At 47.2% G+C, this 27,421-nt stretch overlaps 1 protein-coding gene across 1 annotated transcript in view; it reads left to right on the top strand.

Annotated features, from left to right (window-relative positions):
- The window catches only part of DNAH5 (dynein axonemal heavy chain 5), a 4,235,244-nt gene that overhangs the window by 1,702,286 nt on the left and 2,505,537 nt on the right, over positions 1–27,421 (top strand). Inside the window, exon 29 of the mRNA XM_069613779.1 lies at positions 4,563–4,762. Within this exon, the coding sequence (XP_069469880.1) occupies positions 4,563–4,762 (200 nt within the window). The remainder of the gene's footprint in view (positions 1–4,562; positions 4,763–27,421) is intronic.

Below are 27,421 nucleotides of genomic sequence, written 5' to 3'. Positions count from 1 at the left end.
TTTCCTGCAAAAACCCTGCAAAAACACTTTTACACTGTAACAAACAACAGACTAACACCAGAGCCATTTTCCTGACATGTCTCACCACTCGGGTTAGGCAGAGTCAGGCAATTGACCATAACCATGCACACCTGAGGGCCCTTTACCTTCCCCACAGGGATAAAAGGCAGAGCACGACAGCACACTTCGAGCAAGGCCGAATGCGCGAGGAGACAGCTACATGAAACCGGAAGTACAAAGGGAGGAGAAAAGTGGTGAGACCTAGAAGGAGGACAAAGGGGGATGTGCCCTTGCCCTTTTCAACTCAGACCCGCAAAGCCTTTGAAAGGGAAATCATAAGAACTGTAGCTACAACTGGCGTGTGGAGCAGCAGATTTTAATGGTACACAGGGGCCTCCCGCATTGATAACGCAGGCATAGAGGTAAGCTGGCTTCCGTGGTACTATCCTTGACTCCAGCGAACAAAGAAGCCAACGGGTTCAGCACAGCCGGTGAGTCGGAGTAAACGATAGAAAACCGAACTGTGTTGAGCCCAAGGTTGCAAGTAGCAACATTTTTGAATGTAAGGAATTTACAAGAAGAACTTGTGTGTGTGTTTGAACTTTAAACAAAGCCCAGTTGAGGTCCAGGTGCAGAGGGGTCTGGCACCATGTGGGTGCTCATTCGAAAGTTCCTGACCAGGACCTGTTTTGAAACTACAAGAACCAGAAGGCCCTAGGAATGGGTGGCATGAGGCGTCAGAGTGATCCTAAAAGGGTCACGTCAAATCCCTTGTACCATCGAAAGTCTCTGACCCCTTGCCAGAGGAAAGCTAGGGGAAGAGAACCCCACTTTCCACTACGATTGTGAACTGTGATAATTGGCAAATGTCAACCCGGCAGAGGAATGCTGAAAGAAAGCTAGGAGAAGGTAACACTGCTTTCTGATGAACATGAGCAATACATGAACTGCATTAGGAATACATGAACTGTATTGAAGAAGGGCCGAAGTGAGTGAACCCAATGGAGGGAAGCCCATTATTGCAAGGAGGACCCGAGCCCGGCAGAGGGAGATCCTAGGGGCGAAGAGCAATCAGCCAAGGTGCAAGATCACAGAGAGAACTTTTGTTTGTCTGTCATTGGTAAACAGCAGGCCTTCTAAGGCAGGAGACCTTTACAGGAAAGAGACTTCGCCTCTGAAGGTTTTTGATATTGTTGAACTCAACTGTGAACCTTGTGCTGCCGAGGCCCAGGAGTGTGCACTCTCTGTGCTCGAGAGTCCTACCTTGACCTGTGCTTCAAACGTGGGGAAGGGAGAACCGGCCCTACCATCCTGACCTCTTTCTTTTCTGGTGAACATTATCCCACACTCTTTTTGTAATTTAGTAGTAAGGATTAGCAATTTTTTTTTTTAGTATAGGTCCTTTTTATTTGACAAGACGGCACTAGGACTGCCTTATTAATTTTTGATGGTCGTAGCTTGCTCCCATTTAAGATTAGGCGTTTATCTCACTTATGATAAAGTTCAATAAACACCCTTGAACTGTGATCACTTGTGTCTGTCTTTACTATTGCCACCATGAGTTCCTTATACTCCTCACTGATCGCCATGCACGCAAACCGTCTCCCAGCCCCACCGGACAACGATTTTGTAGATTTTGTCTTAGAATTTTACCATGACTTCCCATGTGCCTAGTCCCTGCCTCAAGGCTCCTCGGTACTCTCTTTGACTCTTTGCTTTTCATCCTTATCCTCCACTTCCCCTCTCACTCTTCACCTTTCCCTTCAACTCTGTTTGCACCACCTCCTCGTACTACAACTTTAGCTCTTTCTGTACACCTGCCCCCTCTTGTGCCTTTAGCTTTTTCTGCATCACTTTATCCTCTGGTGCCTAAGCTTTTGCTACAGCACCTCCCGCTGCACCTTCAGCACTCTCAGTGCCTCCTCCAGCGCTCCCTGCTTCCTCTGCATCTCTATACCTCCATAGCTCCTCACTCCTCTGCTACAAATGCCTAGAGTCCTCAAAGTTGTCTCCTGGCTCATATCCCTCCTCCTTGGCAGGACTAGGGTCTTTGGCCTGTTTGTGTGTGTGAATCAGTCTGCTTTGGGATTGGCTGTTCGTAAATTATGCCTCTCACAGTCGTGCCACGACCAGTGGACCAAGTCCTCATTAGGCTGGTCCACTATCTCAGAACTGGTGCACAAGCGCAGGAATGGCAGCACACTTTTCTAGCACTCAAGTTGGAGCAGGGCCCCAGAATGCCCCGACACCTGATTGTGGGCAGCAATACCCTTGAGAGCCACTCTCTGCTGAAACCCCAAGTTGGGTTGCCCTATGCCTCCTGGACAAAGTTTTTCCTATCGTGGGTCTGCAAAATCACAGGTCTGTGGCAGTGATTTCATCTTTGAACATGGATTACTCATGGGCTATTGATTTCTAACTCTCCATCCTTTGGGTATGCATCGTTGTGGGGCTTGACTTGTGGTGGTAGTGGACCTGATGTAGCTACCCCACATTCCTGTGCAACAGCTCTAACTAATCAACTAATGTGCATTGGATCCATTCGATAATAAATATGATTCGTAGTAGACCCTTTTGTAGTACTGCCAATTTTAATGGCTTGTCAATCATCATTCTTAAATAACATCCTTACTTTTTTGCTACCCTGTTGACCCCTTTTGTCCTTGTAGCTTGGCCACCTGGGATAGTTTCTGCATCATGTTGTTGAGCCTATTTTAGCCATGCATAATGGGATGGTGGAGTAATCGACCCTGGTAAGTGCAGAATTCCATCATTATTAAATACCTGTAGCAATTATTTTTCAAAACTGGTTTTCAACAAACTAAAAAAATTGATTGAGAATGAAAGCCAGTTCTCTGATCAATGGAGGGCTTTGAGATGGGGTCTATACTGATCTTATCCAGCTCGAACACGGGCAGATACCTTATCCTCTACATGCTTGCTTCAAATAAGCAGTTCACTCTGTAGACAGTAACCAATTTTGGCACAAACTAGCATCTTAGACCATTCCTGTGGCACTTCTCTGAGTCTTTAGGGCCCTTAATGGGAACACCCGAACTGAGGTCAAAGCTAAAAAGATGGGTTAAATACAGAAGGTACTGCAATGAAGGAGTGAAATGGGTGCATTTTAGCACTCACTATGTTGAACCTCTTTGTGCTCTACATTCTTAGAAGCCTGCGCCCCGAAACATCTCTTTCGCCATGTTTATTCCATACACCAATAGGGCCAATCGTTTTAACAGTTGACCTGGTAGTGGTGCATTTAACACTCAAACTATAGATCTTCAACTGGCGCCAAATGCATTCATGACCTAACAAATAACCAAAATGCAAAAACGGATGGTCTTTGACAAACATGTTAACAATTTTAGATAGATTCTGGTACAAGCCCCTATCAACCTTGGGCATCATTACAAGTCTGGCAATAGTGGTAAAGCAGCAGGTATTTTGCAATATCAAATGTTTTACCACTCTGCCGAATTCCTAGTTTCAGAATTACATGCAAGCCGCTGCCTGCTTTTGTGTGGAGGAACATGTGTGCAGGAATCGGCCTGCATTTAGTACCTGCTAAAAGCAGGTGGATTGCATAGGTATCCATTGGAACTGCGGGCTCCAAACAGTTATTTGAAGGCCAGTATTTTGGAATATCGGATGCTTTACCATGCCGCCAAACGTCAAGTTTAAAACTGCATTTCCAGCACCTCGTTTGTGCAATTACCACTACAGAAAAGCATTACCACATTTTTTGATTGACACAATGGTAATTGCCAATCCTAATGGAGTCTTGTAGGAGTCCCAAACGGGGAATAACTGGAGGGTTCACATAACTCGGACCCATGCATATCCCTCAAGTTACTGCATCGTGTGGCAAGCGTTAATGGTATTATCCTTTGGCAGTATTTCCAGAGCTTGTGTTTGCAGCAGGCAATGTATACAAACCTCGCAGCTTTAAGTCCAGGTCCGTCACAAAAAGAAAAATGTTGATGTACGTGGTACTTGAATTAGCTGTAATAAATGATCCTGAGTATGCCATATATAGTTTATTACTATCATTGTAATTGGTGTTTTATAACGTACTTAATACCGAAGAGGTTTCTAAGCGCGGACCCGGGATTACGAACCTGTGTTGCTCTGCGTCGTTTTGCTTCCAAGACGAGCGCGTTGCCACCGAGCCATACCACCTGTGCAGAAGAAAGTGATACTACAGTAATTATGTTTAATGATTTCATGGATATGTTGAAATGATCATGTATGTCAATCTTAGCAAATTGATATTTTAATGTTGGTATGATGGGCAGTTAAAAATGTCATGAAACATCCGAACAATGAAATAAAAAGTAATCATGACATTATTGTGAGCAGCGTTGTAACTTTAGTGGACTACAATATAGCTATCAACATTTAGAAATGAATTCCATGTAAAGGCAAACAAACACATGATACTGCCAACTTTCAAATGCATATCATTTCCCTGCCACATAATGCTATAATGCTTCTGACCAAGGAGAACGTTCGCCATTTCCCCGAGGCCATTGATTAGCTATCTTTTTTTGTTGTTTCAGGATATCTGCATCAGTGCTGTAAAGGAGAAGGACATAGAACAAAAGCTCAAACAGGTGATCTCAGAATGGGACAATAAAACCTTTACTTTTGCGAATTTCAAAGCTCGAGGAGAGTTACTTTTGAGAGGGGACAGCACATCAGAAATTATTTCCAGCATGGAGGATAGCCTGATGATTCTGGGCTCTCTGATGAGTAGCAGGTAATCATTGTAAAGCTGTTTAAATGAATTCTGGATAATGTGCACAGGTTTTGCATGTAGTGCATGCATATGTAGTTTGACAGGAATTATTGCATGATTACATCATGAATATGGTAGGCAACCAGCCATCATTTTGCTGAACAGTTTCATGTACTGTGAAAGAAAACACACTCCAAACTGAAGTTCTTTTCTTGGATTTTATATATGTGGAACACCTTTTGTACATTGGGGAGCAACTTCATTTACTTGCGGTAGCCTTTTGCTTACAAACGCTAAGCCCTCAGTCGAACTGCCTTTCAAATTAAGCATGTCCTGACCACATTTGCATTATTGTTACAATACATTACATTCTTTCATCATTCGCAACCCCTAAAAACAGTAACATCCCTCATTCAGAGTTTCATTTCCCTTGTAAAGGCTTATTAGTCCCCAGCCAAGAATTCCAGCCTCCCTTCCTTTTCATCTGCGTCATTGCATCCTGCATGTTATCAACCTGAACGGTCCTTGTTTCTGGTTTGCCATTTCGCCAGGCCACTGTGTCCTCTTAAAAAGGCGGGCCTGATCTCCTCTCCTCTCACTTCTACTTTCCAGTTGAACAGTTTACTTCAAACTTTTGACATTTTAAGTAAACAAACCCACCCTCCTCCTGGTGCCATTTCCTAGAATCCCCTCATAAACGCCATGAATATCTTGAAACTCAAACTACACAATCCTCATATGCTTGAACCAATTCCACAAAATCAAATGTCCCTGTCAATTGTGAGTGGGTGGGCCTTGCGTCCAATGGCAGCTCTAAACTTACTAAGTACCTCTCACTGTCTTGCTTCTTGCACAGTCCTGCACATCTGACTTAATGTAACCAATCGCCTGCAGGGGAGGCCCATGCAGAAGTGCTGCAGACTGTCACTCCCAGCAGAACCCTGGTTTTAGAGCAGCCCCACCCCAGGGCTACTTTTGTTATAATAAGGACAAAACAGACATATCCACAATCATTTTGGCAACGGTTTGCATATAATTGAGGTGGTCTTCGGTTTACAGATTCCAAATCCTCTATCACCTTACAAACTCACGTAGCCTAAGCAATGTAATAATACTTTCAATTCTTCCAATCGCTGAGATCAGTAACAAACCTTCTTTCTAGGCTTTTGTTGTCATCTCTTACTGATCAGTGTTGTAGTGCTTCCTCAGATCACCAGGACTTGCCAAAAGGCAGGGGGTAATTTTATAAACTACTTTAGATTGCACTAGAGGGGACAGTAAACATTTGCACTAAAGAGCAAAAGTTCCCCTCCATGCAATATTCATCGGACGTGCAAAAGAAAGGTGTAGAAGCAAGCGAAAGTGCCCTTACAACCTTCTTTTACATTTCCAAATCAATACAAATGAGGGTAAAAGGCTGCCACTATTAACGCTTATGGCAGGCATTTAACATAGATTCCAATTTAGCCCGCCTGCTTTTGTCAGGTGGGAAAAAAGGCAGGTTTCAATTGCAATTTCAATTGCAATTCATGAAAGACTCGTACTTGTCGATTTGCCAGGTGGAGCAGAAAAGGAGCGGACACGTAAAGTCGTTTTTACAGATCAGGTGTTTAAAAAATGAGCCTCTTAGACGGGGGTCTCATCTCTATTACCATTACCACCACTTGGTCCCACGGATTTACTGGAAGATTATAAGGGGTGGTAGTGCGGCGTAATTCCTATTTCAATGGATTGCTTTCTACTGCAAATTCATCTTCAGATGGATATCCAATCCAGAGTCAGCAGCTTGGAAAAGATTTAGACAGGGGGCGTAGTGCACCTCGACCCGGTCGTCGATCCCTCTTGACTTGACGTGCAGCTCGTCGACTCCGGACATGACGTTTGTCACCGTACATATACTACTTCACTATGACCCATTCCTTTAATCCTTGCGCTCAGCACGCTGCTCGATAGGAACAACTTTCTCAAAGAATACATTTGATTTAATCGAGTCAATTTCCGTGTGTAAAATTCAACATACTTTGATGCTATGTCCACTTCTAAGGCATCGGGGGTTCAAAAGATGTAGGGACTGTAACACCAAAATGTCAATAACCAACCTACACAGCATTTGCGTGTGGTGTCTGGGAACCGGCCACGTCACTGACGACTGGAGGTTTTGTCTAAAGATTAACCCCAAGTGGGGGGTGGGAGGGGCGCTCGAGAGCCTGAGCAAGATGGCCACAGGGTGATCGTGCTCCGGTGAAGGCAAGCATTTTGTCACTAATTTAAATCGCTTTGCCTGCTCGGATCAAGGAAACAGCGTGACATGCTTTGAGATTGAGGTGTGTGTAAACCGAAAGTCGCCTGCCGTCCACAAAGACCAAGCAGAGAAGGTGAATTGTGTGGTTCTGGTGCAGTGGCCTGTGCTTACAGCGCTCTTCTTGGCTCCATCTGGTTGGCTTCTAAGGCTGATGCGGGGTACGCTCCTACTACAGAAGCCATGCTGATGCAAGAATGCTGCCTCCCTCTGCAGCGTACGATTGCCGACTGATAGTACAATGTGTGCTGCCCACGTTCCTCCGGAAGGTGGGCTGATGATCCGTCGCATCACCAGAAGTAGCCGCTAACGCCATTGCCTGCTAGTTGTTGCCACCACGCGCGATGGGGGGGGCAGCGAGCCTGGCGCACAATAAACACAACAGCACCAACGCGGCCAGAACAAGGAAGGCCGACCATCTGAACGTGAACTGCGGAACAACATAGGGAAACATACCGGTGCTCAAGGCTTGTGCGGACATCTCAGGCCTCTACTGAATGCAGATTACGCAGCAACGGTGGCCCCTGAGGGCTCTTATGAAGACACAGCAGCTTAGCAGCAGGGACGCAGATATCAACAATTGAATGCCACAGTTTAGCCTTGTACCTTTCCTGGGGACCGGTGGTGAGGAGCACTGCGCAGAGGAGATGAATGCCTTTGTAGCAGCGTGACACTTGTTAAATGTTGCCGCTGCTTAGTTGGGGTTCCTTGAAAACCACGCACCGGTTCTGCGCCATCTGTACCATTCCTGCTAAAAGCTACCCCACCTCAGCTGCTACACACCTCTGGGTTCAGGCATCAATATATGGCGCAGGTCCGCTGCTCGAGGACCAGGGCCATCTACCCGGTTTAGTAACAGCCCTTGCAGCTGGGGTGCATCGGGACAAGCTGGTTTATCGGCGATGGACAGCCAATCTGCACCGCCTTTAGGAGTGCGCTGGAGGGGGTTAATTCTACTATGCACTGTTGCATGGAATCCCAGCGCCAATGCGAGTTGGCTGAGGCGTGTTTGAATGTATATCTTGCATTGATGGAGCAGTTTGTGATCCTCACACCATAACAGAAAAGGTGGGTGCTGGGGGCATTGTTTGCACGAAACACCACTGAGGCTACCTGCCTACATTTACACAGAGGCATGCAGATTGGATTGGGCTCCAGACTCCATTAACTTAGGATAGGCGGCTCCCAGGCAAACTCCTGTGCACCGGTCATCACAACCTCCCACTGACGGAGAATGTCAAGACCTGCATCTGACAGTCGCATCAACGTGGACACTGGATTCAATTCAACTGAGGTGCTGCTACGCCGCTCCTCGCATCAACAACCCAAAATGGAGACCCTCAGAGATGAGGGTCAGCTGACACAGGAGACAAACAACACAGTACAGGACATTAAGTGGGATCTACAAGATGTCCAATCCCGACCAAATGCCAAAGCGGACCAACCCGACAGCAAACAACGCATTAGCGCGCTTGAAGACAACCGTGAGGTGGCCACTATGGAACTAGACGGTCTGATTAGGGAGGTGCAGGGCTTAGAGACAAACTGGAGGACCAAGAAAATGATCCTGTTGTAAGTAATAACTCCTGTCTTGTTGGCCTCCATGAACAGGTGGAAGGATTGGACTTAGAGTCATACATATACCCTTCCTCCAAGAACAGCTGCACATTCAGGTTCCGAGGTCCTTTGTGATTGCTTGGGTACATAGGGAACCTGTTCCAAGGCCTGCTGCGGGTGGGTGCCCGCCAACCCCATCACCATGCGCGTCCTCAACTTCCAACACAAGATGCCCATTTTACGCGCATATCAAGCTGAAAGCCCTGTACGCACTGACGGAACAGACATCCAGCTATTTAATGACTATTCTGCTGAGGTATTGCGATGGAGGAAGAGGTTTAGTCCTCTTATTGAAGCACTGAAGGGCTCGAGCCACAGGTTTTACCTGAAATTCCCAGCTGTCTGGTGCATTCAGCTGGACAAACAATGGCACTCTGACGACCCGGAAGAAACATGGCGTTTCTTGCTGACTTCTTTCCCGATGCAGGGGCAGAGGATCAAGCCAGCCGTCCGGAGTCTTCGCAGTGGCATCAGCAGTGACCGAAAGACAAAAGGAAGCAGGCGGACAGACGGCCATCGGTGCCCGGTCGCAAGAACATGGGGCCCCGACCTGAAGGACACCGGAATGCTGATCTGATGGTGATTGTTTTTCTTGGGAGATTCTCCTATGGTATGGTTAATTCCCCTGTTGCAATAATGCGTATCTATGCTACAACCATTGTGCTGACAGCACCATATGCAGTGGATGCCTGCGATAATCTCACGCGTTCTACTGGCAAAATCTGAACAGGCAGTTCTACGCTGCACTGCTCGCCACCCTGGGCGATCTAAGGCCTCCTCAGGTACGAGTTGGTTGGAGTTGGTATTAGTCAGTTCTGGTTTGGTTTGGTTTGATTCTATTTGGTCTACCGGCGCTCCCTCCCAGGATCACCAGCATGCAGGGGACGTGGGAGGGTTATTGGGTTCCCCCCACCCCTCCCCATGCATGGGCCTATTCAGCATGGTATTGGGATTCTGTTCATCTATCCCAATGTGCTATGTTTCTAGAGTTAAGTGTTTTGTTGATTATGTTGCTGATTAATTTTATGCATATGTGTGTCTAATGCTCGATATTAGGGGTATGTCGACAGTTACACTACATGGCACCAGGGCATACTTAATTACCCCCCCTGGCAGGGACATGGCATCTGAGTTGCGACTGATAACTCTTAATGCTCAGGGGATCGGTCACCCTATGAAGAGAAGGTGAGTGCTTAATTATCTGTGGGTCATACAGAGCAACATTATGTTTTTGCAGGAGACGCACCTTGATGCGGTCGAATCGGGAAGCTTTGCTGTGGGTGGGTTGGGGTGGCTGCACACTCCCCATATCAGGGAAAAAGAGGGGTATCGATCCTAATGCACAAACACATCCTATTTTACACTCTCAATACGATTACAGATAGGGGGAGGTATGTTCTGCTTCACGGCCATATTCAGCACCAATCCGTAACCTTTTTTAATGTATACATACCTACAGCGGGCATGTCCTCGTTCTTTGTGTGCACCTTTTCAAACTGCGCACACCTCCTGGGGAACCTTACCTTTATCGGGGGTGACTGGAATACAGTGGCAGACCCTATACTAGACAATCATGGGGCACCATGGATACAAGAACCCACTCCACGCAAGCGAGTCTCCTTGCCAGCTCTCATGACCGATCTTAAACTTGCAGACGAATGGCACGGATTACACCTTTTACTCGAGCTGACATGGATCCTACTCCAGGTTGGACTTTTGTTTGGTACCCGCCACTGCCCTATCAATAGTGCACCAATGTGAAATTCTACCTATAACAGTATCGGATCATGCACGGTACTCCTTCACATCGAGTTGCTGGGGGCACTGTGTAACAGACTAATGTTGTGCTTTAATTTAAGGGCATTGGGTTACCCAGACTTCCTTGAGCATCTCGAAGCAGATACTGTACACTTTCTGGCAAGCCAATCTGACCTGGGGTACTCTACAGCTGCTTGTTGGGACGCATTTAAAGCCTTTCTTGGGGGCAGTGCATCTCTAGATGGGCCCACAAAATAAAGACATCACTGAACGGGAGACACAAATAAGGGCTGAAATCTCACGCAACAAGGGGCAGCACAAACGCACCCACAACCCCAACATTTACACACATCTTGTCAGGCTGCTAGCTGAACTTAAACGCATGTCCACCCAGCGGGTCCAAAAGTCGTTCTCCAGTTGGTCGCAAGCCTACTACATTGATGGGGACTGCCCCCTTCATCTAATGGCATTCCCCCTCCGTAGTAGGCAGGCGTCACAGAGTATAGTCAGTATCCAAGGCCGCACTGGGATGTCCCTCGCCGTGGAGAAAGATATAAATAAACGATTCACAGAACACTGTGTCGATTTGTATGCAAAAACTCAACCCGTTACCACCGCACTGCATATACGACTTTATCGCAGGTGTTCGGCTGCAAAAAATCAGGATAACTCAGAGAGCTGATCTGGACAACCCGATTACTGCCGCAGGGGTTACTTGGGCTATTGGCTCCCTGTCGGTAGGCAATGTGTGCCCGGACCGGACAGACTGCCCATTGACCTCTATAAAGCAATGTCAGATCGCCTGGCTCCACTTCTGGAGACTGTGTTCGGCGAGGCACATGCCGGCGGCCGACTACCACGGTCGATGCTTGTGGCTAACATTGTAATTTTTCATAAAAAGGCCAGGGATCCAGAAGATTGCAGGTCTTATCGCCTGATATCCTTGATTAACGCAGACGTCAAGATACTGACTAAGTGTGTACCGCGAAGGATAGAAAAGATCGCTCCACAACTGGTTCATAAAGATCAAACTGGGTTTATACACGGCCGACATTCAACGGACAATGTATGATGGCTGCTACACGTCATAGCTGGACAAAGAGAGCCGGATGAAGTAGTCTTAACAATCAAAGCTGAAAAAGCATTCTACAATGTCCGATGGGACTTTGTTCCGAGTGCTGGTGGAATATGACTTCCCACCAACCTTCCTAGGCCTAATTAGGCTGCTATTTACAGACCCCACAGCCTCGGTGACCACTAAGGGCATCACCTCTGCCCCGTTTGTACTCCATTCCGGCATCAGACAGAGATGCCTACTCTCCCCCTTCTGTATGCACTCTCTATCGAACCGCTGGCGGAAAAACTCTGCACTGATCCTGATTGGTCATGCATGCTATGGGAGGGGGAGGAACACTGGGTATTACTGTAGGCGGATGACTTTCGGGTCTGTCAGCAACTATGCAACTTCCCTCCCACGATAACAACTACTCTGCAACTTTTTCCCCATGACTGGATATAAGGTCAACTGGTCGAAATCAGAGATCCTCCCGCTCAGAACTGACATCCCATGGGACCTGGGTAGGGTCACCCCCTTCCGTCTCCAATTGCACTATGTTAAGTATCTTGGGGTGAACATTAGCCCTTCATTGAGCAGAATTATGTAGCTGAACTACCCCCGGTCCTTCAGAGGATTAAATCTGATATGGCCAAATGGAATACTGTACCGTTATCCCTAATAGGCCAGGGGACAGCTGGTCGATTTAGATTGGACTCGGAGCTCGCCTTCCTCTCCCAACGTCGCAGTTTGCAACACCTCCATTGTTATACGTGGATTAAGGAAACAAGTCAGAGGGTCAAAGAGTGTTCCTGGGAGTTACAGCCATACCTGCAGTAAAGAGACTCTGCACTTTGCGGTGTCTGAGTCCCGGAAGGTGAACATGTCTGCCTATTGGAACCCTGGATGCAGAATAGCGTCGACCATGCAGTTGCTGCAAAGTGTCAGAGATGATCCCGCTGTACCCTACTAACACACCCGGTAAGTGACTGTGCCGCTTCCCCCTGACGCACACACGGTTGTACGCTGGGAGCCACCCACCACGAAGACCTCAAACATCTGCGCCCAGTGCTCAGCGGCCACTTGCGTTTGAAGAGTAGTGCATTAACGGGGGCTTACTACAATTGCTGCCACCCCAGTAACCAGTAAGTAGAGTGCTGGCCCTACTGCAAACCACATATCAATGAACTCCCTTTGAGCAAAGGGCATTTGCACACAACCCATGCAAGAGGAACTAAAGAAACGATCGAAAGACCTCCCGTTGCCATCAGAGAAACTGGTCTGGGCTGTGAATTTGATTGTCCTGGTGCACTTGTCTTGACCTGAGCAGACAAACAGGTCAGTATGCCCGGCATGTAACTCCAACATAGCCAGGCACACGAGGATTTGGAAATACGTTTTTCTCGCGCGCCGCTAACTACGAACAGACAACACAGAGGAAGACCATACTGGGAACAACGGGGGCAAACAATTGCTTCCAAATACAGCTTGGGCCAGACAATTTCTTTCTGGCGCAACCTAAAAGGGGCAACTGAAAGTGAGGCTACAATTAGATGTGCAACTTTACGATCAGAAAGTTGAAGCACACGGACAGAGTGACAGACAGCAAGCCACCGAGAAGGATGTCATACCTATGTCAAAGAGTAAGCAGAAGGGTAGCATCATGGATTCCTTTGCTGGACTTGGAAAGACACAGGCGCTGACCTTCGGCAGACAGCGATGCAGGAGTGGCAGACAAAGGAGCCCGTGCAGACCTGACCAAAGTACTTGCAGTGATTGCGGCACTCGGGCCCTCCATAGAGCACAAAATAGATGAGGTCAAAATAGATGTCCAATTACTGCGCCAGGATGTGCAGCCTCTAGCCGAGCGAGTTACGAATACTGAAGTACTGCTGAAAGAAACCTCTGTTACCACTAAACCCTTGAGACCAAGAATCGCTTTCTAGAGCAAAGAGCTGAAGACGCGGGAGGCCAATGCCGCAGAAATAACGTTTAGGATCCTAGGCATACCAGAAGACACGGAGGGTAAAGACCCCACGACCTATGTTGAAAACCTGTTTCTGCAAGAGGTCGGCACAGGCAAATTATTGCAGTGGTTTGCAGTCGAAAGAGCTCACTGATCCCTACAAAAGAGACCTCCACCTGGGTCACATCCTTGCCCGATTATAGCCAAAATATTGAACTTTCAAGACTGGGAAGTACTACTACAGTTCTCCAGAGACGGCGGAGTGATACAAAGTGGGGGCACCAATATAGCCATCTAAACTGCTGCATGACCAGGAGAGAGGTGAGACCATGTTGAAAACTATCTTTGCGAACCACAGCAGGAACACTTGGAAAACATGGGAACGTCACTACTCAACGGTCTTTAGTGCTCCCAAGAAGTCAGAGTTCAACAATAATTGCATTGCAAAAATACCATGGGCTATTGAAACAAGACGACCAGAGATCCTAGAGGCCACATGCAACCTGAAAAACTCAAGTGCTGTAGTTCCTGATGGGCTGGCCAAATTAATATTAAAACAGAATAAAGAACAATGGGCAACCTTTATTCAGATCCTGTTCAAACAGATTGGTGCCTCATCAACAATCCCTCCATCTTGGCAATCGGCAGTGGTCGTTCCCATCTTCAAAAAAGGAAATTGGTTAAATCTGAATGACTACCGGCCGATTGCCTTGCTAGATGTTCTCAGCAAAGTTTTTGCAAATGTTCTGCAGATTCGCTTGGCGAAATGAGCCAAAGAGGTGGGAATAGTAGATTGTAGGCACAGGCTTCACTAAAGGTGTGGGGGTTGAGCTTAATCTTGGATTATTAAATCTATCAAAGCTCGAGGTTATGAGAGATGACAAGAAGCTCTTCCTATCCTTCATTGACCTACGTCAAGCCTTTGATAATGTAAATAGAGAAAGGTTGTGGATTAAATTGGAAAAGTGGAACTGCCCACGGGACCCGCTACAAGCAATTAAAGCACTTCACAGCAATACTTCTGTAAGAGTCCATTTAAATGTGGAAGGAGAACTGTCATCGAGCATTCAAACAGAGAAGGGAGTCAAACAAGGCTGCCCTCTTGCTGCCTTATTATTTAAACTCTACATAGCAGACTGTTATGCCACCTTCGAAAAAACTAATTCCTTTACGCCAAGACTAAATGGACATCAAATTGTGGGGGCCGTTTACGCAGATGATATTGTTTTAATGGATACCACACAGATTGGACTCCAAAGACTACTATGTGATTTGGCGATTTATCTGCAAAATAACAACTTTCATATAAACGTGGCCAAATCTAAAGTCATGTCCTTTGGCAACAACTTGGGCCAAAAGGGTCTGCAGTTTAAGTGGCATGTAGCCGGAGAAGCTCTTGAAAGTGTTAACTCAATTAGATATTTAGGTCCCCTGTTCAATAAATCAATATGCGAGCAACAATGGACAGATGACCTAAAACTCTGAATGAAAAACCTTGCCCTTCAAGGAATGAAGATACATGCCGCCTATGGTAAATTGATGATGAAACCAATTATCTTGTTTTATCGCCAAAAAGTAATGGCGACAATGACTTTTGGAAGCGAGGCTGGTTTTAACATCAGAAAAACATTTTGGGAAGTGCTTGAAGGTCAATTTTGGAGGAAGGTGTTGCATTTACCAAATGGGATCCCAGTGACTTCAATAAGATGCAAACTTAGGCTACAATCTTTATATTCCATAGTTTTATGGAAGTCTGTAGCGATGTGGAGGAAAATGCAGCAGTTTCCAACAACAAAACCATACCAAATACTTGCGCCTAATCCAGGTTTATCGTATAGAGGGCTTCTTGGGAGCTAGACAAAGAAAATACAAGTTTAGCTAGGCCATTTAAACATTGACACAGACACCTTTTTAACCAACCCATGTGCCGAGAAGAGAAAGCTGCTAGAAGGGGGCTGTATTGCAACACAAGACAAATGTGGCGAATTTGTAACAGCTCTCAATCATGGTGAAGAAGAAAGAGCACTGAATATTCTCCCTAAGTACATGGTGATGTTTCCCTCCAGATATCACTGTGATCAATTCCTGCATGTTAAGTTAAATCTGTATTCAACAAAGGAAATGCAGTTTTTAAAGCATCCGTCAGATGTAAGGGATAATTTGTGCCGATTTTGTACCAAGGAAGTGGAATCTCTAAAACATCTTGGAGCAAGATGTGAAACCCTGAAATCGAAAAGAACCCTCTTTTTGGGTAACTTTCCCCCGCTGAATGGTGATATGGACACGTGGTGGGCTGCTGTGTTAGCAGGAGGGAGCTCCAGGCAAACAGGTGCTGTAGTGGATTATTTTGACAGCATATTGAAGCTGACCGTTTGGGTAAACGGGGCGTTTTGTGATTAAATCTTCATGATTTTTCTCTTTTAGAGCTGATTAGAATGATGATAATGAATTTATGAATTGATTTGACAAAGGTGAAATGTAAAATGAAGTTTGTGAGAAACTAATATATAGCCATCTATCCAGATTATACCCCCTTAGTACAACAACAACGGAATCGATTCATCTCTGTCAAAGCCAGGTTACAGAAAAAATGTTTCAGATATATGCGCACGTACCCAGCGACACTCAAAGTGATACATGGAGGAAGGTCAAGATTCTTTGAGAGCCCGGAAGCAGTAAAAATGTGGTTGGAACATAACAACTTAGACACGGACGAAGACCCTACGCAACAGGGAACTGAGGCTGAAACTAATTTGACACAGGCACTATAAGAATATTGTTGCACACCATTGGGATGAGCCATCCATACGTCAAGAACTGAACGCGCACTCTGGGTTAGACTATACTAACAATGCTGTTATAAAACTTGACCAGTGGTTTTGTCTACATCTGCATTACAACTCATGATAATATATGAGCAATGCCGTAAATGTAGCAACTAGTATGCCGGAGCTGGAGACCCGGCCCACTGAGCTCAGTTGGAAACCACCCCGATCAGTATGGACAGTCAGCAGGTAACACCTGTCGAGCTCCTTGGCTGGTGCCTGCTTGGTTAAGCAAGCACTGCCGGGCCCGAGCAGAATGTATCTGCTGGGCAAAGTTGGGACCCCATGTTCTGGAGTTGGTTGTTTAAGTTTAGTTTGATTCACCCAACCAATGCAATTCTCAATACCTATCGTTCTCTACATTGCATGACATTCAAGAGTATGCGACAACGGTTACTGTTTGAAATACGTATCGTACCATTTGCAGTTTTTCATTTATGTGTGCCCTGGAATACAGGACGGAGTATAGAGGGCCCCATACTCTAAGTACGCAAGGGGTGTCCTTACATGGGTGTGTTAGGAAAGATTTCTTAATACTGGGTAATTTTCCTTCCATGTGGCAACCCCTAAACATTTTGCTGTTGTTTTCACCATGATCTGGACTTTGCCAGAGAAGTGCACCCTTCTGCCGCACTCCTCTGGGCTTTCGTTCCATTCTTACGGGGAAACTGACATGCCCTTAAGACAGTCAGTACCGGCAAACGTTGTTTTCCGTAGTTTCTTTATCATGTTGCAGCTTTCGCGCAACATGGCACAAGAGGGCACTGTAAGCTAAGCTACTGCTCTCTTGGGTCTCTAGTCTTCTACAGGCCCTAGATAATCTCTTTGGATTGTAAATGAACGGTGCAAGTGAATCATGGACGGGATTGGTGGCAGCTATCGTTTCTTGTGTTTTTGAGCTCCTTTTGGCGTTTTAAGTGCGTTTCTCGCGCTTAGCCCAAAATGGTGGCCTGGCTCCCAAAATGGCCAGACCACGAGGCTCTTTGTCCTGTCCGCTGACCGTCTTGCCCCCTTCACCTCCCCCAGGTTGAGCCGACCCGGGGCCTTCCTTATTTGGGCATGTACTTTCCCACAAAACACAGATGCTTTCGTGGGCTTCTACAGGCCTTGTGTGTGCCTCCAGGATGGGGGCTGGGATGTCTGGTCCCAATACACAGCCCTGGGCGCCAGAGAGTCTAGGGTGGTGTGAATGCCTGGGACCCCCGTGGTCCGTGATAAGGTCCACATATGGTGTGAGTGTTTTATGAGCGGATCTCCCATTGGGTCCCCCCCGTTTTGGCGCGAAGGGAACCGTGGATAAGAGGGGGTTGGAAACGCCACTACCAGGTCGATCTCCTGAGTTCTCACGAACAAAGGAATACAGGAGCTAAGTATCCTGCAACCACAAGGCTGAACCGAGGAATCGCTGGTGACCCGCTGAAGGACTGCTCCTCTGCACTGCTGTCGCCTTGTGAAACCTTTTCTACCCCGGATCGAACGAGAAGGCCTGTACGGGTACTTCGACCCTTGGAATAGTGGGGAGAACTATTCTCGGCATCTTCACCATCTCCTGCACGTAAGCCTTCGGAAGTGTCTCTGGGCCATCCAGCAGACTGACCAGCCTACCCAGGAGTCTTGCTCTGTAACCGCCGTCAGGTTGTGTTGTATTACGAGTCCTTGTCACTCTCACACGATTCGTACACTTGGCATTCCCAGGTCTGAAGTGAGTAGTGTACATTTGGCTGAAATACACACGGCCGCTCCGTTGCCCTGCTGTGGTAACAAACTGTGCGGGTTCACTGCGTTTGGGACATCCTCAACTCAACTTCTGCTGCTGCGGAATCTACACGACGCCGAGACGTCCCCTGCTCGTATCTGAACCTGCCAGCACTGAAACTGACGCGGAGAAGCCTGGGTCTGCTTGCATCGGGGACCGGTGAGTAGCATCGCTAGGAACTGGTCGCCCTCCTGCAGGAGCCCATATCTTTTCCCCGCTGTGTCTAACAGCACGCCTTTCCGTACTCGCGCTCTGCTTCGGCCCACAGTGGAGGCTGCGCTTGAGTCGCGGAGCTCTGTTCATCTTCATTTGTTCACCGAACTAAACTGCCTGATTCCCTCGAAGAGACTCCCCTTTTTGCCCGTTGGCACCAGCGTGTGCAGGTACTTTTGAGCACAGGGCTCCACTCTTCGTAGGGCTTGGACTTCCGATTAATTAGGTGCCTCTGAAGGCGGACTGGGTCTAATTATTATTTGCACTGCCTGTTTTCCTCCCCATCTAGGTGGTCTACACATTTCGTGCGTCTAACTCGTTAGACTCGTTTGTATTTGTATATATATTGTATTGGTTTGGTATATGTTGGTTTACTGGAGTTTTATTGTGATTTCTCGCTACGGTCAATGTTACAAAGGCCTTGTAATAAATGTGTATATATTTTTAATATAACACCTGCTTGGAGTAATTTGTAAGTGTCCTTGCTTTGTCTGCTCATTGCGGGCTTTCAGTCAACCTCACCCCTCTTGAGACCTAGTCTTGACCGCCGCGATCGCTACCCTGATTGGTCTGGCTTGTCCAGAGGTTACCCTGTTCCAAGAAACTAGGCTGCCCTTCTGAACCTCTGCCCCTCCAGGACAGAGTTCAGAAATCCGTCTTAATAGGGTTAATGGCTTGCTTCCATTTCAGTCCCTGAGTTGCGACAGGGACACTGAGGGCCGATAAGTCATTCTTAAGGGGTACGTGGGTAATGTGAAGGTAGTCATAGTTAACTCCAAACCATGCTATACCGGCGCACATTCAAGCATTGACTGCTCGCATGTCCCCCCACAGGGATGCCTTCTTTATATGGGGCGGAGATTTCAATTGTGTTTGTGACACTGCACAAGATAGGTCCATACCGCTTAGATCTCGATCCTCCACAGCCGCAACGGCTCTCAATACTGCTCTGACTCAGTTAGCTTTAGCAGATGTTTGGCGAGAGATTCATCCAGAGCTACAGAAGTACTCTTACTACTCCTCTCCTCATGACTTCCATACAAGGGTAGATTACATCTTTGTGAGCACAGAACACCTACAGAACTTTGCAAGCGCAGAATATATGGGCCGTCTAATATCGGATCACTCTCCTCTTACTGTGATGTGGAACTGCGAGAAGCCACACAACCCTGTGCCAACGTGGCGCTTGCCCACTGGCGCACTGTTAGATCTAGCCTTCAGAGAACAACTTAGAGATGCACTGACCCTTTTCCTCAAAGAAAACATTGGCAGCGTAGAAAGATGAGAAACGGTCTGGGAAACCTTAAAAGTGGTCACTCGGGGAGAAGTTATTGCAAGGGCAGGGGGAGTCCGGAGACAATTTAAGGCGGAATTCAAAACTCTACAAAGTAGAGTGAGGGAATTGGAAATACTACAACCTAAGGAGTGGGCTGCAGAGCAAACCCTCTGAGAAGCCCGGCTCAACCACCAAACCACTTGGGAGCGATTATCAAAGTTTGACTACGCCACCAACACGGCGCACACACATGCAGAAGGGCATAAATCAGGGAGGCTCCTAGCCTGGTAAGGCCACAACGGAACACCCCAGAACACCCATCACGCTCTTGTGAGATGAATGTGGGGAACCCTGGAGGGCGCAAACTACAATTAATGACATATTTGCCACTTATTATGTCACACTATACAGTCACAATACCCACATACTAGCCGAAGACATAACGGAAGCTTTCACTGAAATGAAGCTGCCATCACTAACTGACAGCCAACGTGATCTCTTTGACCAACCCTTCACCTTACCGGGTTTAGAGGAAGCGATTACTGCATCCGCCTCACGTATTACCCTGGGAAGCGATGGCCTCCTGGTGGAGTTTTACAAAGCATATCAAAGTACAGTAGCCCCAACACTCCTGAAGGTCTTTGAGGAGACCTTTGAAACAGGGAAACTCCCGGACACAATGAGAGAAACATGGATAGTTCCCATTCTTAAACCAGGGAAACCAGCAGACATATGCGATTCATACAGACCGTTGCCTATGCTGAATGACGATGTAAAAGTGCTGACGACAATGCTTGCATCACGACTCTGGCAGTGCATAGGGGCGCTAATACACTCAGACTAAACCTGTTACGTGCCGGGTCACAGCACAACCTCCAACATACGCAGGTTACAACACATAATTGAACAGACAAATGGGCGTCCAGAGCAATACATAGCAGCATCATTAGATGCTGCCACAGCTTTTGATTCAGTTTGTTGGGAGTGGATAGAGGCTGCGCTGAAGAGTTTTGGATTTGGAGCATATTTTAGAAGATTTGTTAAAATACTTTACACCTCCCTCACCGCTAGAGTTAGAACGGGGTGACATATATCCAAACTATGGGATATTCAGAAAGGGAACCGTCAAGGGTGTCCTTTCTCCCCAATGCTCTATATACTTGCACTAGAACCTATTGCTGCATACCTCAGACAAGAATACCTCGAGGCTGGGATACCCATAGGAAACACCGCTCACTTACTTGCATTGTACGCAGATGGCGTGCTACTCTACCCATGCCAGCCACACCACAATTTACCCCTGTTAGTGGAAATATTAGACAACTTTGCAAGGTTGTCTGGAACCCCATTCAATAAACCTAAATCATGCCTTTTTCCCCTGGCTGGGTTAAATAATACCAAGTTAACATCTGCACTGGACTGGGGACTGAAATGGGAACATGACTCCTTCAGGTACTTAGGCATAAGAGTTGCAGATGCCCCGGAACAAACACATGCCTTAAACACGTTGAGGGCAGTGTAGGGAATTAAAAAATCAATGGTGTTTTGGTCCTATCTACCTTTTTCGCTTATGGGCAGGGTGGCAATCACAAAGTGGTTTCACAAATGTCACTTATTACATCACAGCCCCTTCCTTCCGAGAATTAGAAGCCACCCTAAGAACCTTTTTATGGGGCACTGGGAGACATAGGGTCTCATTACGAGTCAGTCGGCCCGGAAAGAATGGTGTTGGTAAATCCGCCACCACCGTTCTTTCCGACCGGCTGATCTCGAATTCTGCATGCGGGAGGTGTCACTCCCGCCAGGTCTGACCTGGCGGGTTTAACACCACCCGCCTGCAGGCGGACCTGGAAACACTGGCACCATTACAACATGGTGCCAGTGTTTCCGCTTCCCCATTCCCATGGAGTCCTATAGGACTCCATGGGAATGGGGAATTTAAATGGGGATTTACAGAATTCCGCCTCCGGAATTCCCGGGTCATTATGCCGGTTCGGTTACCGCCGGACTCGTAATGAGGCCCATAGACTATCTACTACAATACTGTAGCTCCCCTTTGAACAAGGCGGAATCCAGCTACCATAATTAAAATATTACTACCTGGCAGCTCAGCTTCATCACTAAATGGCTAGCAGATGAGCCAATATGTAGCATAATCTACTAGAAACCTTGATCCGCCCTGTGCGACTATGAGAAGCCCTTTGGCACCCACTGAGTAAGCATGTAACTCACCCGCTTCTACTGTCAGTGGGCAGACAAGTCTGGTCACGGACAAAAAAAATCCTAAAGCTCACACACCCCTATTCTACCCACAGACCTATCTTAGTTAATACACAGTGGGACCGTGCCCAGTTGAAAGTGGCACAGTGTTGGGAGGAGGTGGGCATTGCAACGTGGGGGGACATGTGCGAGAGTGGCACTTATAGAGAATTCCCAGACCTTACTCAAAAAGAGGAACTCCCGAGAGGGCAGTTTTTGAGATATATGCAGATAACTAAATATGCTAGACGCATCTGGCTAGACTGGCCAGCAGAACCCCAGTCGAATACACTCCTTACACTTACGTGTGATTTAGTCTAGAATGTACAAAGCCCTTATTGAAAGAGCAACCATTGATCACTCAAGCCTTAGGTCAAGATGGGAAGCGGATCTGGGAGCAGATGTCACAGATAAACAGTGGTTGTGGGCACTTAGCCATGGTAAAAATGTCTCGCGCAATGCAAGGTTCCGACTCCTCCAGGTCAATGTCCTTCACCGTACATATTTGACCTCAGCAAGGGTTGCTAAATTTAACAAAGATGCGATATCCAGCTGCCCTCGATGTGGCAGACACCCATTGAATGCACATGTTCTGGGAAGTACTGCAGAGCAGTTTTGGGCTAAAATTAAACACACCTGTGAAAGTGCAGGGATCACCAGATACAAATGGACCCCACAAGAATGCGTACTAGGAATGTATCCAAGAACTAGTAAACACAAACATGTCTCCAGGTTCATGGACTTAGCCTGTATATTGGGTAAAAGGTGTATAGCCATGACTTGGAAATTGAGTAGAGGTCCACAGTATGAAATATGGCTAAAGGAAATGCAGCGCTGGAGTGCAGCTGAAACATGGGGAAACGCTATAAATGTGCATGGTGGAGAGCTGGGGCTCCTTTTTGAAGCATGGACGCATTGGTTAACACTGTCCTTTATCCTTCTGATGACAATCCGCCATGAATTACCCTAGAGGATGACAGGGCTTGAGTTAGCCCATCTGGGAAAGTTTGTCTTCCGTGATGGACATCGTAAACCCCCCCCCCTCCCTCCCCCCCAGGTTGTGTGGACTACAAACTGTTAACAAATTATTCCTTAAATACAAAAAGATGCAACATTGATTGAGAGCTGCACGACTATGTACCATGCTACCATAATTAGTTGGTTTTGTTTTCGGTTTCTTCTTTCTTTGTTTCTCCCCTTTTCTTTAATATTGGTTATCCCCCACTGTTCCATTATTCTACTGTTCAAAGCTTATTGGCCTGTTGTCCTGCATTGTATGATGTTACATTTGTGTAACTTCATTTCATTTAACAACTGTATTTGACAAAATGGCAATACATTTTTTTTTGTATAAAATAACGGCCTGGAGAAACAGTTGTTCTCCTCAAGCAGCATGGTCCTGAAGGCTGTAAATGTGTCACGTGCATTTTCAAAATATTTGCTCTGCCTGTGGAGAACGATAGAAATGACGGCGGAACATATCCCTACTGGGGAAATGTAGGACTGGTTCCTGCGCTTAATGACCAATGGAAAGGAGGTGGCCTGTGAAGCGCTGCAATCGGGCCTGGACACTGCAGACTGCAAGGGCAGGGACATGGGGTCAGCCACAGTGTTTTACGGAGGCAAGTGTACCTCCAGAGTTCAGGGTTTTAACTGAACATCCAGGCAAAGCTGTTGGATATCGCCTTTGATGGTGAACACCTCTTGTGCCCCAGGGTCCATGAGTCCCTTGAGAGGTTCTAGTACTCCAAGATTGAGGCTAAGTCGCTTGGACTTGCTGTGCAGCAACCACCCAAGCCATCCTTCAGTTTTTCCTCTAGAGAAAGGGGATTCAGGCAATACGTTCCGTTGGGGAAAAAGGGCACAGCTCCCTCAAACCAGGCAAGGGCAGAAGCGTTTCCTGCGTCCCGGAAGGGGCAGGGGGGCTTCGAGGGGCCAGCAGACGGTGGCAACAGTGGCAGGGGTGGCTACGCCCACGAAGCCCATTTGAATTCTACCCCCAACCTCCGACTCCGAGGGTACTTTCTGCCCTTTTTAAGAAAACCACCATACAAAGCACCCGCCCCTGCCCAGTCGCTGGAACAGGGGCTCTGGGACAAACTGGGAGCCCTCTTGGCTGGTATTCCTGTTATTTCCTATAAGGGGGGAGGACTCTGCCCAATTTTGGATCTCAGCGCCTTGAACAAGTTTTTGAGAAAGGAAAAATTCAAAATGGCTACGTTACGAGAAAGTCTCCAGGCTCATCAGCTTCAGGACTGGTTGGTGTCATTGGATCTGCAGGACGCATACTTTCATGTGCCCATCCATCGGAGGCACAGGTGTTTTCTGAGATTTCTCATAGGGGACTCCCATTATCAATTCGAGCTGCTCCCTTTTGGACTAACCTACGCACCCAGATTCTTTACCAAGCTGATGACAGTGGTGGTGGCGCACCTTAGGAGATCCGGGATCTAAGTATTTCCCTACCTGGATGACTGTTCACTGCTTCATAGGTGGGGCAACTCCCTCAATTTTCAGAAGTGCCACACAACGCCAACACAGAAACTCCATTTCATTTGGGCAGTCGTGGCCGCTTGTTTGTGGAAGACTTTTCCCCCTGAGGACATATTCACCAGTATCAGGCAAATGGTCAGACTCTTTACGGGCCATGGCAGCTTGGTAGGGGTCTCCTTCCTATGTCTTTTAGGCCTCATGGCTGCCTGTATTTTCTAGTGCCAGGTTGTGAATGCGATCGATGCAGTGGTTACTCAGAAGTCACTGGTCCCAATGCTTTGGCACCATAAGGGACATTCTCAGGGTGTTGAGGTTGGTAGACCTAACTGAGTGAACCAGCAGAGACAACATATTGGCGGGGGAACCCTTCTAGCCTCCGTGGCCTCAAGCCATGGTGGTTACGGGTGTGTCGCTGAAGGGTTGGGAGTGCTCACCGCGAAGATCTGCAGGTGAGCCCCTTTGGTCTTCAATGGAGAGGCAGTGGCAAATCAACAGGCTGGAGCTGCGAGCGATCAGGCTAGCCTTGATGGCCTTTACGCTTTCTCTCAGGGGGAAACATGTCCTGATGATGACGGACAATACGGTAGCTATGCACTACCTGAACAAACAAGGAGGTGTACAGTCCCTGCCCCTTTGCAAGGAGGCACAGCTATAGTTCTGATTGTTGGAGAACCAGATCTCTGCTTCGGCAGTCCATCTGGTGGAAAAAAGAACGGGCTGTCTGATGCTCTGAGCAGGCAGAGCAGGGTCTCACATGAGTGGGAAGTGTGCCAGTATGTTCTGGAGATCTCCACTTAATGGGGTACCCTGACAGCAGACTTGTTTGCCACAATGGTCCAACAGGACATGCAAGCCATTCTGCTCGATATCATTCCTAACGAGGGGCGCACTGGAGGATGCATTCCTGGTGGGGTGGGTCTTCGACCTTGAGGGGAACATGGCACTCGGAACTCCTGGAGTTGACCGTCTGCCCACCTCTCCGGTTGCCTCGGCATCCGGAACTCCTATGCCGGTCAAGTACTTCACCCAAACCCACAGTCCCTCAACCTTCATACATGGTTCAAGAAGTTGAGATATAATGATTGGGACCTCTCAGAAGAGGTTTTTGAGGTGCTAATGGCTACACGCAGACTATCTACAAGATGCTTGCATGCATGCAGGTGGAGAAGATTCGGGGTGTGGTGCAAGGAACGTGAGATTCCTCCTATCTCTTGCCCTACCACTTCAGACTTGGAGTTTCATGTGTCAGAGTATCAACCTGCCAGTTTTCTACCCTTCTCCCCATCCCTTCAAAGATTAGGAGAGGTTGCATAGGTTGGAACCAAAATGGGCCCTCAGTTTTTACCTGGCGAGGACCGCTGAGTTCAGGAGATCGGACCAACTCTTTGTGGCCTTCTCTATTTCTATTTCTAGGAAGGGATTGCCGGTTACCAAGCAGACAATTTCAAGATGGATAACTCTTTGCATTGCAAAGTGTTATCAGGTGGCATGAAAAGATCTACCATCCGGAATAAGAGCACAATCCACCATACCACCAAGAATAAGAGCACATTCCACCAGAGGCATGGCAGCATCTTTTGCCTTGCAAAGGGGCGTTCCGGTCAGGGACATCTGCTAGGCATCGACGCGGTCGTGGTTGCACACATTCAACATGCACTGCTGCATTCATGTGGCATGATGTGCTGAGCCTCATTTGGCAGGGCGGTTCTACCTAACTTCCTTATCTAAGGGCTTTCATCCCACCTCCATCGGCTATACTGTTATGGGAACCAATCTGATGAGGAATCTGCGGGACAAAGCAATCCATTGAAGGAGAAATGACTTACCGGTAATGTTCTTTCTATGGATTATTCTCCTGCAGATTCCTCACCCTCCTATCCGATCCTGCTGTGAGAGTGCCCTACTGTTGCTGTGACTAACGATTTCTACCAAGATGTAGTGTTGACTGTTGTTGGGCGATTAGGCCTCTTCTTCCCTATTCTGTATTACAGCTTTGTTCTAAGCCTGCTCCTCACACAAAAAAGCAAGTTTTTTGGTACAGAGTTTGGATTCTTCCTCTGCGGCTTCTGAGCTCATGGGGGGGGGACTGAGGTATGGGGGTGTAGTGATGTAATATATGTACAGCAACCAACGTCACGTCCGGAGTCGATGAGCTGCACGTCAAGTCAAGAGGGATCGACGACTGATTCGAGGCGCACCTGGTAAACATTTTTAACAGCAGCTGACGCTGGAATGGATATCTATCTGATGGGGAATCTGCGGGAGAAGAATCCATAGAAAGAACATTAGTCGTAAGTAATTTCTCCTTTTAGCATGCACAGGACTGCATGGGGATTTTGGCGGAATTACTGCCAGCTGTATTTCTACTCATATTTTGCCAACTTTTGTCAGTATGATGGAAGATTTACCTCCAGCAAAAGGCACATTTTCCACCTTACCGCCAAACTCGTAGTGCGGCAGTGTGGTAATGCGGCAATGAAGGAATAACCACCTCATTACCACCATTTTTATCTACACCGCCATACTTGTAATGAGGCCCAAAGTTTCAAGCACACAGTAGAGAAACCCTGCACAGAGGATGTTGTTCATAAATAGTCTTTCCACCTCTCCCAGCCCTTTTTATTTGGTTTTAGCTATTAAAACATCATGCTAGACAAAAGTTGATGCCTGGCAGGGTAAGCATATACCTCTAAAATGGGTCAAGCGTGTACTTCGCAGGTTCGAATGCCAGAGTTGCTCACTCAGCTATGTATTCTTCAGCGATTTTACAGTATTTAGAAGCACAATTACCAAGGGTTCATGTGCTTGAAATTATGACACCCCAGACCTGTAGCATGGACCAGGGGTCGCGGGAGACAGTGTCTAACTCCAGGTAGCACTGACTGCATGCAGCACCACTATTGCGAGAGAAGGGATTCCACAGCTGGTCCTGGCATGCTTCATGATGACCACTGCAGCAAAGGAATATAACAACAGAGTGGTGGAGGATGAATCCAGTCTGAGAAGTTATAGAACATGACAAAGCATCTGCCCTTGATCGAACATACCCTTTTAATGTATTGGCCCTGGATGGTGGTACAGAGGATATTATGTTGCTGGTATGTTGTTTCAGTGGATGGATGTGAGTGGCTGCATATTTAAACAATGGGGGAAAGTCTTTGATT

This window comes from Ambystoma mexicanum, chromosome 5p (genome assembly GCF_040938575.1).
Source record: "Ambystoma mexicanum isolate Mex_15411 chromosome 5p, UKY_AmexF1_1, whole genome shotgun sequence".
In the NCBI taxonomy this organism is placed as follows: Eukaryota; Metazoa; Chordata; class Amphibia; order Caudata; family Ambystomatidae; genus Ambystoma; species Ambystoma mexicanum.
Note: the sequence above shows the minus strand (reverse complement) of the source record. Positions and strands in the feature narration are given on the sequence as shown.